Source organism: Hibiscus syriacus, unplaced genomic scaffold (assembly GCF_006381635.1).
Source record: "Hibiscus syriacus cultivar Baekdansim isolate YM2019G1 unplaced genomic scaffold, ASM638163v2 tig00111402_pilon, whole genome shotgun sequence".
Classification (NCBI taxonomy): domain Eukaryota; kingdom Viridiplantae; phylum Streptophyta; class Magnoliopsida; order Malvales; family Malvaceae; genus Hibiscus; species Hibiscus syriacus.
Window position 1 is genome coordinate 686498 of NW_024063082.1, and position 14686 is coordinate 701183.

Consider the following 14686-nt stretch of genomic DNA (forward strand, 5'->3'; position numbering starts at 1 on the left):
TTGAAGCAGATTTAATATATGGAGAAGATTTGATTGCAACCTGACAGGACAAACAACACAACGGAACTATCCATCCAACACCATTTAAGGCGCCACACAATTTACCTTTGAATTAAATCGTTCCATCAGAGGATTCATCTAACTTTATATGCTAAACAAGAAGCAAAAACCTCTTTTCTTTTCCATGTTTTGGAATGATATTTTACTTCACGACTCAACTAACAGATTACTTATGGGAATACAACTCAAATTCAGAAACAACACAATTCTGTTCGAAAATCCATTACAACAAAGTAATAAAGCATATTAGTAGAAGTTCACTATTGAAATTACATATTCACCAGATTTCTAGGTTAAACATGTACTATTCAATTCTGTTCTAGTAAAGAAGAAATAATATAATGAGGGAAGAAAATACCAAGAGATCACCTTCAACAAGGTACAATGGACACCATCAATTCATCCATGAGGATGTAATCTACACATTAAAATTTCCTTAAAAACCAACTTATTCAAAGTAGACATCCCTTACTAACCACTGCTGAAGCCACATCCGCAGCTCTAAACTTCATCACCTCTTGATTAATCAATCACGTCACATTAATTTCGACCAAGTGGGAGTGATCTACGTGTAAAAGTTTCCTTAAAATCTGACTTCTTCGAAGAAGTAAATATGGAAGCATAACTTCCTTAGTTGTGTTTTCCGGCGCCACATCCATAACTCTAAACTTCTTCACCCCACCATTACTTGATTTTTTTCCGTTCTCAAGTTTTTCATTCCCTTCCAATTTACCACAATCCTTCTTCCCATCCACAACATCAATTCCCCTTTTCTTCTTCTCCTTCATTGTTTTCGATTTCTCTTCCTCCATCCTCTCCTTCAAGGCTGACACCTCCTCCTCACTTCCATTAATAATTATCTTATCAAACTCCACAAATTCCTTATGACAAACCAAACAAGCTGAAGACTTAACCTCCTTCAAAGCCTTAGCACTAACAACATGACCGCAATTCCTCAAAGCAAAAAACTTATACTTCTCGTTGAATTCAAGCCCGGTAATTGGACACTGAAACGTGGCACCATCAGCAGCCTCTGATTCCTTCCCGGGAATCATCGACAACTTAATGTTAATCATATCTTTCAAACCCCTTATATGTCTAAACTCTTTGGGCAACTTCTTACCCAACAAAGCTTCAACAAGAGATTCCTTATTGAAAATATTCCCTAATTTATCAATCACGCAAGGCTCTCTTAAAGGTTCATAAGATAAAGCACAATTGAGCGACTTACGAAGCCTTTTCTCATTAGGGTCGATTTAATCGGGCTTTTTATCGGAATACATCTTGAGATAGCAATCTCGGGACTCAGCTCCAGTGGCGCCACCATCGCCTCCGCCTCCAGAGATGCGGGGGAGGAGAAAAAGGGTGGAAAGATGGGTAATTTGGGGATTCGGGAGAAGGTTAGAATCGGGGAGGGGCTTTCCATTGAGGGCGAAGTAGAAGGAGGAGAAGGATCGCAGATTCGGAAGGAGAAAGGATTTGAGGTGGCGAAGGGTTAGGGATTGGGTGGGTTCTAGGGATACGGTTAGGGTCTGCCAAGTCGGGGATCGAACAAAAAATTGAAGTTGCATTTTTCGCGGATTCTTTTTTTTTTTTTTTTTTTTTTTTTTGAGGGAAACGAGAATCGATTAGATAAATTGGTCTGGTGGCGGTAACGTGAAAATCACTTGGAATAGCGATTCGTGATTTCTCTCACTGAATTGTCCACGAAATAGGAATTAGAGAAATATAAGATATGGTAAATACATCATTAATCACTAAATTATAACTACTTTTTTATTTTAATCATTAAACTATTTTACTTTTACAAAATCATCTCTAATAAGGTCATAATAAATTAAGCATTTGGAGGGGGAGATGACTCAAACTCAAGACCCTTTGCAAAGGGGTAATGTGCTTAACCATTGAACAAAGTTAAGAATATGTTAGTCTTTTATCAACTTAAGTTGAACTGGACTTACGCCCAATAGTGGGAACCATAGCCTAGATTAAAATCATCCCAATTAGAAAAAAATAATGGTAAATTACACCATTATCTCTAACATTTAGGCTGTACATCAGTATTGGCATTGAACTTTAAAATCCTTCAAATTTGTAATTAAATTTTAATTCGTATTTCAATCAGGACATTGGGATGTTAAATTGTCAATGACATGATGATATGGTTGTTTCTTCCTTATTCTTTTACAAAAAAATGTCAACTCTTCCAATTGCCATTGTCACCAATAGTCATTCATTATAAGATCAATAATAAAACATTCACATTTCACTCACCTTTCTTCTTTTTAGATTGTTTTTCAATGATACTCGCTCAAAATCGGGGGGGGGGGGAATCATTTAAAATTTCAATCTAATGCTCTAATCTCCAACGGTTTGCCCAATGAAGCTAGCTTCTAGGTTTTTTTGTATATTCTCGAAAGAATGTTTTTCATTGTTCAGATTTTCAAACATACACACCAAACTTCTCAAATCTGAGAAAGACCCAAACCCCAAATGATTTTGGGTGTTTATTTTCATGAGTTTTGAAGTGTTTTTAAAAAATATAAACTAATAAAGTAATAAAAGACAATGAGACAAGTTTATCAGTGTCTAAGGCAAGAGCAAAGGATGACAATTTCTAACGAAGATTAAAAATGGATGAAAAAACACTAATTTTGATAAAGATGACAATGAAACGGAATAGAAAATTAACTTTTTTTACTTCCACATCAACACATGCTAACTTCCACGCCAGTATCAAACTACCACATCATCTAAATGTTAATGATTTAACAACCCAATATCGTAATTAAAATATAAATTAAAGTTCAATACTAAAACTAAAACATTTTAAAATTCAATACTAAAATCAACACACAACCTAAAGTTTAGTAATACTAAAATCATCACACAGCCTAAAGTTTAGTAATACTAAAATCATCCCACAACCTAAAGTTTAGTCACTAATATGATGTAGTTTACCCACAAAAATAAACATTGATCATCTCATTATCATCTATCAAAATTGGTAATGCATGTTTCTGTTGTAAAAAGAAACATAAGAAATAAAATTGGGGAGGGGAGAAAGATTTCACCTGTGAGACTATATTTCTGCTTATGCCGATGGAACGTTCTTCACTACTATAGAACATTCAACCTTCTTTTTGCTTTGTTCTGGCGCATCTCGACAAAGTTAAGCACCGATTAAGAAGTAAAGATTTCGAATAAAGTGAATCCAAACTTAATCCAGTTATTTCATTCAAATTTGGAATTCAAAATCTAATATCAGCAGCACCTCGTTTTCTCCACATTCTCCTTGTAATACTCCATAACACCTAATGATGATACGTTACTTTACATCAACTGCACCTGTTGCAGCAATCTTCGATACCATATCAATAAGCACTGTGCCATAAAGAATAATACATAACATCGAAATCTACGTTAAATCAACGAGCCAGCTGAAGTTCACTGTTTTCCTTCTAGGTGTTGCATGAATTGAAAACTCGAGACTAACCCAGGCATGATAATCAACCCAACCTTGCTTCTCTTTGCAATACCTGGTTATTGGAATAATGGAGCAGAGTTGAATCAGACATGCATATTGGGCAAAATGCAAGAATCCTTTTCCAGGGAAACAACATAAAAATTGCTAGTTTCTGATGTTGGAGACACTTTCTTCAGTTATAAATATGCATGTTATCCACATTACGACAATTCAATATGCTATGCAGTGGTGGATCCTAGAACTCGACTTTGGGAGGGGGGAACTAGATATTTTCTTGGTCTTATATATATTATAACATAAAACTTAGATGGTAAGTTTTGTCATGGTGTTCTTCAATATATAGATGCATATAAATATATATTATAACGCCAAAGTCTTTCTTTTAAATACAATGTTTAAACTAACCAGGCCCTCCCTAACCCCATCAACTAGAGGATACCGCGTGCTTTAAGCAAGCTCAAACCCACATCCTCTAGTATATTACAACAACATCAGTGCCAACCAGGCTATGACTCAGTCAGCAATGCAAAAGTTTTTAAAAGAAAAAGACACTTGCATGACCAACAGGTAACATCTTGGATATATTGAAATAAGTGTTGAAAACCAAGCTCTAAACTATTACTTATTTTCTCTTTATTTTTTTAAACATCTGAAGCACCTCTCTTCTATTGGCACTACTTTGATCGGCTACCAGTAGTTCACTAGTTCATGATTATTTTGTGGCTAAGCCAGCAGTCCATTAGTTAGATCTAAAATAGTGAACCTGCTTCTTTTGATCCTGTAGACATTTAACTGTACGAGCGAACCAACCTTATATACTACCCCCACTCATAAGCAAACTAAGGAGAAAAATAAGCTAGATATATTGAATGGATCACAAAGACTAAATACATTTTATTAAAGGGCACAGATACACTTGAGCATACCAGACTTTAGTTGATGATGGAATAGTAGATGCAAGAGAATTTAGAGAAGCACCTACCTCTTCAGCAAACTTTATCAAAATAGTTGTCCGAGGTCTTTGCTGTCCCTCTACAGGTACAAAATGAGCTGTTACAACTGCTGGAAATCCTGCATTATCCAAAACACCCTTCCAAGTTCCAACCAACAAAAAAAGTCTATAAGATCTCCCTTCCACCGGATGATCAATCATTTTATAAAAAAAAATGAATGCAGAACTTACTCTCACTATTCCAGAAACAAATGCCCCACAATGAAATGTTCCCATGTCTTTCGGAATTGAAATAAACCTACAATGCAAATAGACTGCTTGATTATTAATCTAGAACCACAGATCTAGTGAGGAGAAACAATGCTGTTATAAGTGATAAGCTCAGGGTGAGGGAAATGCATAACTTGTTCACAAGGAGTTCCTTCTCACTGATCATGTATTCATCTTCATGTTCAGTGCCTTTCTCTAGTGAGTCAGCCACCTAACATAGTACAACAAGGATCTGGTAAGAGAAGTACTAAATTGGAGACTATTCTTAAGCTGAAGATGCTAGAAGGATAGATTTTTCATGTCTATGGGCCTATAGGAAATAAATATACAAATTGCATTTGAAAATATCGTCAAACTTTCAATTGCAGGACCAAAAAAAGACAATACTGCAGTGTCACCTTCCCAAACAACACCTTCCACACAGTGCTGTGCACGAAAGATAATATACCCAACAATCGAGTCTCCCTTCTATTTCCCTACGCAATAGGAAAAACATATGTTTAGTATTGGCAATTTGGCATTGACATGGAAGATTACCCATGTTCATACAAATAAGCACATCTTTGCAAAACACATTTTAAAACCAAGATGCACAAAATGAGGGCAAATCTAAACAAAAAAACCACCAGCAGATATTTGCATTTATGATGTCAGTGAGAAACTTATGCTAGCAAGATATTTGCATTTGGCTAGAAAAACTCGAATCCAGCTTGAGCAAGTTAAGCTACCGGCAAGCCAAATTCAAGCATCCTCATACCAAGATTAAGAAGTTCACAAGCCTAATTGATATTTTTTTTAATTAGTATTAAAAATCTTCAATTTAGACTCAAACTTGGGTTCAAGCACAAATAATCCAATCCTGAAATTGGACATAGGATATGAGCCCCTTTCACTAAGTAAACTAGCCTATTTGAGTGAGCTTGAGCAGATTGATCTTTTCTTGATTCAAGCTTAAACATTAAAAGGTAACTCGATCAAGATTGAACAGGGACATCAAGCCTCGAGCTCGAGCTGCTTGAAATTTGGGATCAGCTCAGCTCAATTATGCCAATAGTTGGCATCACATCGAAACTTTTTCATTGAATTGGTATAATTCAAACTCTGCTATAAGAAGGTAGATGCCGGCTTCTAAGAAATAACTTAAGAATGCTAATGAAGATTGGAGTCTAAAGGGTAGTGTATGGATGTGTTATACCTTCTCCCTATGGCATAAAAGATCAAGAACTCGAGCACCGACTGCATACCCTGCATCCTCCAGCCTGAATCATTGCCATAAACAATATTAGATTCTTTCACAATAGATGGGAAAACCAATGAATCGATTTTTTTACCTTGTTTCTAATTCAGAAATATGATCAACCTGTGTCTGATTGTACTGAACAAGCTCCGAAAACAAGAATGCAAATGCACTTAAGCTAACCTGCAATAGAAGCACAACAGTCAACAGCATTGAATCCAGGTAAATTCCAATTAAATCTACGTTAATTTGAGTTCTTCACGTTTATGTAGTTTGCCTCATTTCTGAAGTAATTAGAAGTTCAACGGATTATGTTATGATATTTAGATTTTTTTCCGACTGGATCATAATTTCTCAGTTAATTTCATGGAAAATGCAAACAATTCAACGAAAATAACAGTTGAAAAGAGATTATATCTCAAATATTACAGCCAAAAAAGGGGAAATACCGAAAAGATCTGGAACTCAACTTACTTGTTAAGAACACGAAAATACAATTTAAATAGAATAGTAGAAAAAGGTCAGCACCATAAATCTCGAGTTTAAAACTTTATATGATTGTTTAATACATTTCGGACAGGTATAAGCATTATTGGGGGGGGGGAATAACAGAGCGAGAGAAAGTGAGGAAACCTCTTGTTTGCCCTTGCCGAGGGGCTTATCGAGGACGTTGGCATTCTGCTTGATCTTCCCGGCACCGACCATGTTTCCACTGGAAATACAAAATTTGTCTTCTGTTTGGATGCTAAGAAAACTACAGGGGGGAAAATAAATCAACTATGAGCTATGGGAACATCGAACAGGAATGAGTGCAGCAATTTTGAACCGCCGGTCTAATTGGTTTCTCTCCTAATTGATATTAGGATAAACTACACTGATGATCCTTTTTCTTTTCAATATATCTTATTTTAGTCAATAACTTTAAAAATTTATGTTCTATCACATCATCATTGAAAACTGATATATCAGTGTCGTAATGATCAACGTTCGGCTTCGTCGCACAAAAAGTTAAATTATTTTTTTAATTTAAAGATCACATTTAGTGTAAAAAATTCAAGATCACATTATTTTTTTTTCAAAAACTTGAGAGACTCGAATACCAGTAAACCAATTTTGTAATTATTTTTTTATATTTTTTATAATTTATCATATTATGTTTAACAATAAATCTAATTTCACTATGTACTTTAAAATTAAAAATGTATAAATACTTCAGTAAAGGTGGAATTATGAAATTTATAATGAATATTTTATTGTGGTAAAAAGAGAGAAAATAATTGATAAGTTTTATATTATATAAGGTTCAACAATTTCATGCAATAAAGTTATTGTTCTCTCATTTGTGTCAAACGACGATTTTACTAGTGAAAGTATTTTAATTGAATCAAGTAAAAAAAAGTTGTGTTAATCAAGATAAACGTGAGTATAACAATTCTAAAATATAAAATAGAGTTCAACTTTATGAAGATAACGAATTTAAGAAACAAAAGAAAATTCAAATTGACATATGAATTAATAATACCAAGGGTAATTAAAATTGTTTCTTCATAATTTTCTAATGCTGAAGGCGGACGTGAAAAATAAACTAAACCTATTAAGTAAGAGGATAATTCATTATTTATAATTAAAGATGAAACTATCATTGGTACTAAAATTGATTCTTAACCTTATTGTTACAAATACTAAATTACTTCGTACATTTAATTATGAACATGATTTGGATTCGATTGATATTTCATTATTGATTAATACACTTTTTAGGGGTTTCATGAAAAATGTAAAGAACAAATTCGTTAAGGTGAATAATTATATCTTTGTTGAGTTTCGATCTTTCGTTGATTTGAGATTTTTTTGTCTTGAACTCGTTGCACTTTCAGAATCCATGCAAAAAAAGAGATTGTTATTGTTTTTATTAGAGTATCGTGACTTAAATTCTATTTGGATTCGTACATGATTATACTTCTGTTGTTGGATTCATACATGATTATACTTATGTTGTTAGACTTTGATTAAAAGTAAAAAATTTAGTTTGGGTAAGTTTTTCATGCAAATTTCTTTTATAATTATCAATATAAATAGACATGAAGAAATATGGTTAAAAGTTAAGTAAAGTTGTTCAAAGTTTTAAACTCTCTTATAATTTTCTTTTTCGACATTAATGACACTTTTCTTCCTTTTTCTTTGATTTTTTATGTTTAAAGTATCCTATACAGAATTTTGGCGTTTCGTTCTTTTTTCTATTTTTTACATTGTAATCACTTATACTTTATACAAATACTATTTTATTTTCATGCACCACTAAATCAATCACATACTGACATGTATTACTACAATATATTGACATATGCCACTAATGGAATTTATCCTAAAGGGACTAAAACGGAAGCAAGTTATAACTTTAGTGGCCATTTGATAAACCTTGTAATTTGGTAACTGTTGAAAACATTTTGATGTTTTGATATAACAAATGAATTTTAAGATTTTACAAATGATTTTCTAAGTATATTCGATATAATTATTCGAATATCAAAATATTACTCCAAGTCTTTCAAAGTTTATTTTAATCCTTACTAAAGTGTAAAATTATGTTTTATACTTAAACTATTTTAAAACAATTTTACAAAGTATTTTGAGCCTTAATCGAGCCAAAAATATTTTCTTTTTAAAGGATTTCAAGAAAAATCAGATTGTCCAGTGGGTACCGATTCCCCACTGTCTAACGGTCAAAAACATATTGCAATTAGGGAACCGATTCCCCATGAGGGGGTATCGATTCCCCCACGCTCCAAGCTATTTTATTAATTGTTTCTCATCCCCAAACGGCTTCAAAACATCCCCAACGACTATATACGACTTCAAACACATTCCAAGCTATAAATACAAGCTAAAGACACTTGAAGAAACAAGAGAACAACTATCCAAGCAATCAAACACTTTTTCATTCTTATTTCATCTTTCTCTTGTAAATATTTTGTTATTGTGAGCTCAATCTTGTAAACACTAGGGCTGAGCAACGAAACCGAGAAAACCGAAAAAACAACACGAACCGAGTAAAACGGTTTGGTTCGATTCGGTTTGGCTTTAAACGGTTTGGTTTTCGGTTCGATTTAAAGGCTTCATTTTTTTGATTCGGTTCGGTTCGGGTTTTCCATATGGAACCCATTTGTTCCATATTGAACCGAATAGGCAATTTTTGTAAAAAAAAAAATTATAATTTCAAGTGATTTTTTTATTGAAAAACCGATAAACCGAACCGAACCGAATCGAAAAACCTGAACCGTTAAAAAAACCGAACCGAACCGAAAAAACCGGTTTCGGTTTTTTCGGTTTTTTAACTATTCAGTTTCGGTTTAAATATTGAAAACCCGTTTATTTCGGTTCGGTTCAATTTTTGGTAAAAAATCGAACCGAACCGAATACACCCCTAGTAAACACATACCTTAGAGAGATTTTTTTGTTTACTTATTTTATCCTTTTGTAAAGGGGAAATGTTATAGTTTAGCCCGGAAAAACTAGGGAGTTGTAAGGTTATCTTTTTGTCCTCAAAAGAAAGAACAAATTAGTGAATTTATTGGAAAATCCTTGGTGAGGAGCTAAGATAGTGGATGTAGACTTTGGTTAAGAAATTCGAACCACTCTAAATCGCTGTGCAATTTTCTATCTTTCAATCTCCTTACTCCCTAAACACAAAATCGTTCCAACCCCTCTTTGCAAACCATTCCGATTGTCGATTCGAGCTTCCAAAAATCCTAACAATTGGTATCAGAGCCTAACTCGTTAAAAAGGTTTAACCACCTTGAGACGGTCCTAGAAGAAGCTCTACTAATTTCCTACACAATCGAGAAGATGGCTTCCACCTCCGGCTCGTTCCACATGGAAGACTCCCTACCAACCGACAAACCTCCATACTTCAATGAAGTCAACTATCATCATTGGAAGAAATTAATGAAGGTATTCATCCAATCCAATGATCTTGATGTATGGAGATAATCGAGAATGGCTACTCTTCTCCAAAGAAGAAGGAGAAGAAGCGAAGTGACAAAGAACGGAAGGAAACTCAACTTAATGCCAAGGTCATGCACATGTTGTTTTGTGCATTTGGTCTTGAAATCTATAAAGGGATTTCTTCATGTTCAAGCGCCAAAGAGCTTTGGAATAAGTTCGAGGAAATCCATGGAAACAAGAAATAAGAACCAACAAAGGTGGTGTCTCTAATGGCTTATGAAGAGTCCAATGTATCTTCTAACTCAAATGAATTTAATTCATATACGTTTGATGAGTTACAAGATGCTTTTAATATGTTATATTCGGAGTTTGAGACCATGAACTCCAAATATAAGAAAATGATTTCAAAATTTAAAATTGAAAACGATTTTCTTTTGAAAACAAAAATAGATTTTGAAAGCCAAAATGAAATTTTGAAAAAGGATTTAGAGCTTTCAAAAATAAAAATTGATAGTTTTGAAAAACAAAATTTTAATTTAAAAGTTAAGCTTGAATGCTTAACAAAAGAAAAATAAATCATTTTAAATAATTCATTTAGTTCAATAATGACAATATGGTCACATTGTCATTATCATGGTCATTTGGAACATACTTGTCCTTTGAAGAAAATAAAACGTTTTAAAATTAGGCAAGTATGGGTTCCGAAAGGAACAAGGGGCATTAAAACTAACTTCCAAGGATCCAAAGCAATTTGGATACCAAAATCTACTTAAATGTCTCTTGTAGGTGCGTGGGAGCAATGGTGATGAGAGTGATGATATTCAAGATGCTCTAGCCACAAATGAAAAAGGAATGAGTAACCTCTAAGCTTAATGCTTTTAATTTTGGTTATTTGGTTGCTCATTTGATTTTAAGCATGCATGAGTTTTGTTTTTAAATGATTATGCATCATTTTTTTAATCTCATGTATGTTGAAAAGATGATTATGATGAACATTTTAAAGTTATATTAATTTTTAGTTCATCATAATAAAATTTTGGTCAAAAATGGTTTTAATGCAATTGATATCTCTCTAACAATTGATATCAATTTTTCAAATACTTTGATTTTACAAATTTTAAAATTTTTGACCTAAATTTGAATGTTTATGCATGTGGTTTAAATGAAAATGATATCTCTCTAAAAATTGATATCATAATTTTCAAATGTATAACAGTTTTGGAAAACTTTATGCATATGCACTTAATTTTACAATTGGTATTGATATCAAATTTCAACAATTGATATTGCATAAAGTATTTTAGTCTTGGATATATTGAATTTCATGTGCTACTAACATGTTTGTTATTCTTTGTTGAAATTCAATTTTGTTTAAGTGTCTTGTTCTTAAAGCTAAATTTTATTTGGAATTCATTTATTGAGGGGGAGCTTTAATTTTTTCAAATGATTTTTAAAATGTCAAATTTACTACTTACTCTCCAAAGTTATTTTGAACTTTAAAAGATTAGAGTCTTTTTGATTTAACAAAAAGGGGAGAAGTGTTCAGGTGTTTTAAAGGGGAGAAGTGTTAAAGTAAGAGGGAGTAATTTCAAACTTGAATTCAAAATCTTAAAATTACTCAAATGTTTTGTTATATCAAAAAGGGGGATTGTTGAAAACATTTTGATGTTTCGATATAACAAATGAATTTTAAGATTTTGCAAATGATTTTCTAAGTATATTTGATATAATTATTCGAATATCAAAATATTACTACAAGTCTTTCAAAGTTCATTTTAATCCTTACTAAAGTGTAAAATTGTGTTTTATACTTAAACTATTTTAAAACAATTTTACAAAGTATTTCGAGCCTTAATCGAGCCAAAAATATTTTATTTTTAAAGGGTTTCAAGAAAAATCAGATTGTCCAGGGGGTACAGATTCTCCCAGGGGTACCGATTCCCCCAGGGGAAAAGATTCCCCCCACGCTCCAAGCTATTTTATTAATTGTTTCTCATCCTCAAACGACTTCAAAACATCCCCAACGACTATATACGACTTCAAACACATTCCAAGCTATAAATACACGCTAAAGACACTTGAAGAAGCAAGAGAACAACTATCCAAGCAATCAAACACTTTTTCATTCTTATTTCATCTTTCTCTTGTAAATATTTTGTTCTTGTGAGCTCAATCTTGTAAACACCTACCTTAGAGAGGTTTTATTGTTTACTTATTTTATCATTTTGTAAAGGGGAAATGTTATAGTTTAGTCCGGAAAAACTAGGGAGTTGTAAGGTTATCTCTTTGTTCTCAAAAGAAATAACAAATTAGTGAATTTGTTGGAAAATCCTTGGTGAGGAGCTAAGGTAGTGGATGTAGACTTTGGTTGAGAAAGTCGACCCACTCTAAATCGCTGTGCAATTTTCTATCTTTCAATCTCCTTACTCCCTAAACACAAAACCGATCCGACCCCTATTTGCAAACCATTCCGGTTGTCGATTCGAGCTTCCGAAAATCCTAACAGTAACCAATATTAAAAAATATAAGACCTAATCAAAAAATAAATATATTTTTACTTAGATTTTTTTGCCTTTTTGAAGAACTTGCCTAACATTATTTTTAGAGAAAATAACCTCAGTGACCAAAAATCTCAGATAATATACGATTTTGACCAACTTTTTTTGGATTTGCGAAAATGACCAACAAAATTGCAATGCGATCTCTAATTCGCATTGCGATAGTGACCAAAAATCCCAGATAATATACGATTTTGACCAACTTTTTTTTGGATTTGCGAAAATGACCAACAAAATCGCAATGCGATCTCTAATTCGCATTGTGATCTCTACTATCGCAAATTCGCGTTGCATTTTGCGTTGCGATAGTTGAAAATCGCGTTGCGATTTTCCATTTCGCGTTGCGATAGTTGAAAATTGCGTTTTGCGATAGTCTACAGTTGTCGTTGCGATTTTCCAAATTCGTTGCGATAGTCTACAGTTGTCGTTGCGATTTTCCAAATTCGTTGTGATAGTTAAAAAAAAAGATTTTGTTTCTTAAGAATTTTCTCTAAAAAGATAGTATTCGCGCGGACGTGTCGAAGACACGTATTACCACGACCACGACCACGACCACGACCCGACCCGAGACGAGACAGACGACGACAGCGGCGGCGCGCGAGAGTTCCCCTTGTTCTCTATCACTCAACAAGAAAGTGGGAAAACCAAGCTTTAAATACCATTCCCAATAGTGTTTCCAATACTATGTGGGATTTGAGCATTACCAACACTTGTTCCCAATACTATGTGGGATTGAGCCTTAAATAGTGATATTATTTTTGAATGTTTTGCTTAAAATTGCAATAATCGCGATTGATTGTAGATTGACTTTTAATTATGACATATTTAATCGTATAATACTAATGCAATTGGTTGTTGATTCAGTTGTTTTAAAGTGCATGATTGTTAATTGTTTCCTGAATAATCACATTATATTGGAAACAAGTGTTGGTAATGCTCAATCCCATATTGTATTGGAAACACTATTGAGAATGATATTTAAGGCTTGGCTTTCTCACTTCCTTGTTGAGTGATAGAGAACAAGGGGGACTCTCGCGCACCGCCGTCCATCTCGTCTCGGGTCGGGTCGTGGTCGTGGTCGTGGTAATACGTGTCTTCGACACGTCCGCGCGGATATTATTTTTTTTAGAGAAAATTCTTAAGAAACAAAATCTTTTTTTTTCAACGAATTTGGAAAATCGCAACGACAACTGTAGACTATCGCAACGCGAAATGGAAAATCGCAACGCGATTTTCAACTATCGCAACGTGAAATGAAAAATCGCAACGCGATTTTCAACTATCGCAACGCGAATTTGCGATAGTGGAGATCGCAATGCGAATTAGAGATCGCATTGCGATTTTGTTGGTCATTTTCGTAAATCCAAAAAAAAAATGATCAAAATAATATATTATCTAAGATTTTTGGTCACTGAAGTTATTTTCTCTAATTTTTTTTATCATCTTAAAGATCAAATCGTTAACATCCATTACAAAATATTTTGTCACCTAACGAATTCATAGCGCATGATCTAATTCTTTATTTCTTTTGTTTTTTAACAAATCATAAAATCCTTAATTTTCTCAATTCTCCATAAAATCTATAATTTTTTTTATTAAAATCGTCAAATCTCATTTGTCATCATCAAATCAATAACCACTTCCTAACACTTTCATCGTCAAACTCTTATTACTGATTATCACACTCTTATATCACCTTAATCAACAAATAAAGTACCACGAACGAGCGACGATCAAGACTGAGTATCACGAATGATAAACTCGACAAACAAATAAGAGATGTCGTGAACTGTACCTTGCGATGAGAGGGGAAGACTTAATTGTTGCAACGACGAAGAGCCGCTCAATATCAACAAATGAAGTTTTAGAAATTTAAGGGAATTTTATGAAATTGGGAATTTTAATTTTTTAAAAAAAAATTAAGGTTTTTTAGTTTGATAAAATAAAATACAATTAAATTTTATATCACGTGTCAAGTAATAATTGGATGATAATTTTTTTATGAACATTAACGTTTCGACCTTGGAATATAATAAAGTACAATATTAGTCATCCGTTTTGGTAAAATATAAAAAAAAAATTAAGACAAAAAGTAATTTGAACATTTATTTATTTTTGTTAAAGTTTAAAATAGTTAAAATACCTTTACTTTTGATAACATACCTAAAAATTAATTT

General features: G+C 33.1%; 1 protein-coding gene and 1 pseudogene across 1 annotated transcript; both read right to left on the bottom strand.

The window, feature by feature from the left end:
* Nucleotides 1–454: 454 nt before the first annotated feature.
* On the bottom strand, nucleotides 455–1663 carry LOC120161566 (annotated as a pseudogene).
* Nucleotides 1664–3428: 1765 nt separating this feature from the next.
* Nucleotides 3429–6795, bottom strand: LOC120161567 (trafficking protein particle complex subunit 5-like). The gene is made up of 8 exons (XM_039171793.1): nucleotides 6640–6795; nucleotides 6101–6189; nucleotides 5965–6028; nucleotides 5168–5245; nucleotides 4904–4980; nucleotides 4731–4797; nucleotides 4530–4637; nucleotides 3429–3599 (listed from the first exon to the last, which is right to left on the bottom strand). Exons 1-8 carry the CDS (start codon nucleotides 6709–6711, stop codon nucleotides 3570–3572), a joined length of 585 nt encoding a protein of 194 aa, XP_039027724.1. The 5' UTR covers nucleotides 6712–6795; the 3' UTR covers nucleotides 3429–3569.
* Between the last annotated feature and the right edge of the window lie 7891 nt (nucleotides 6796–14686).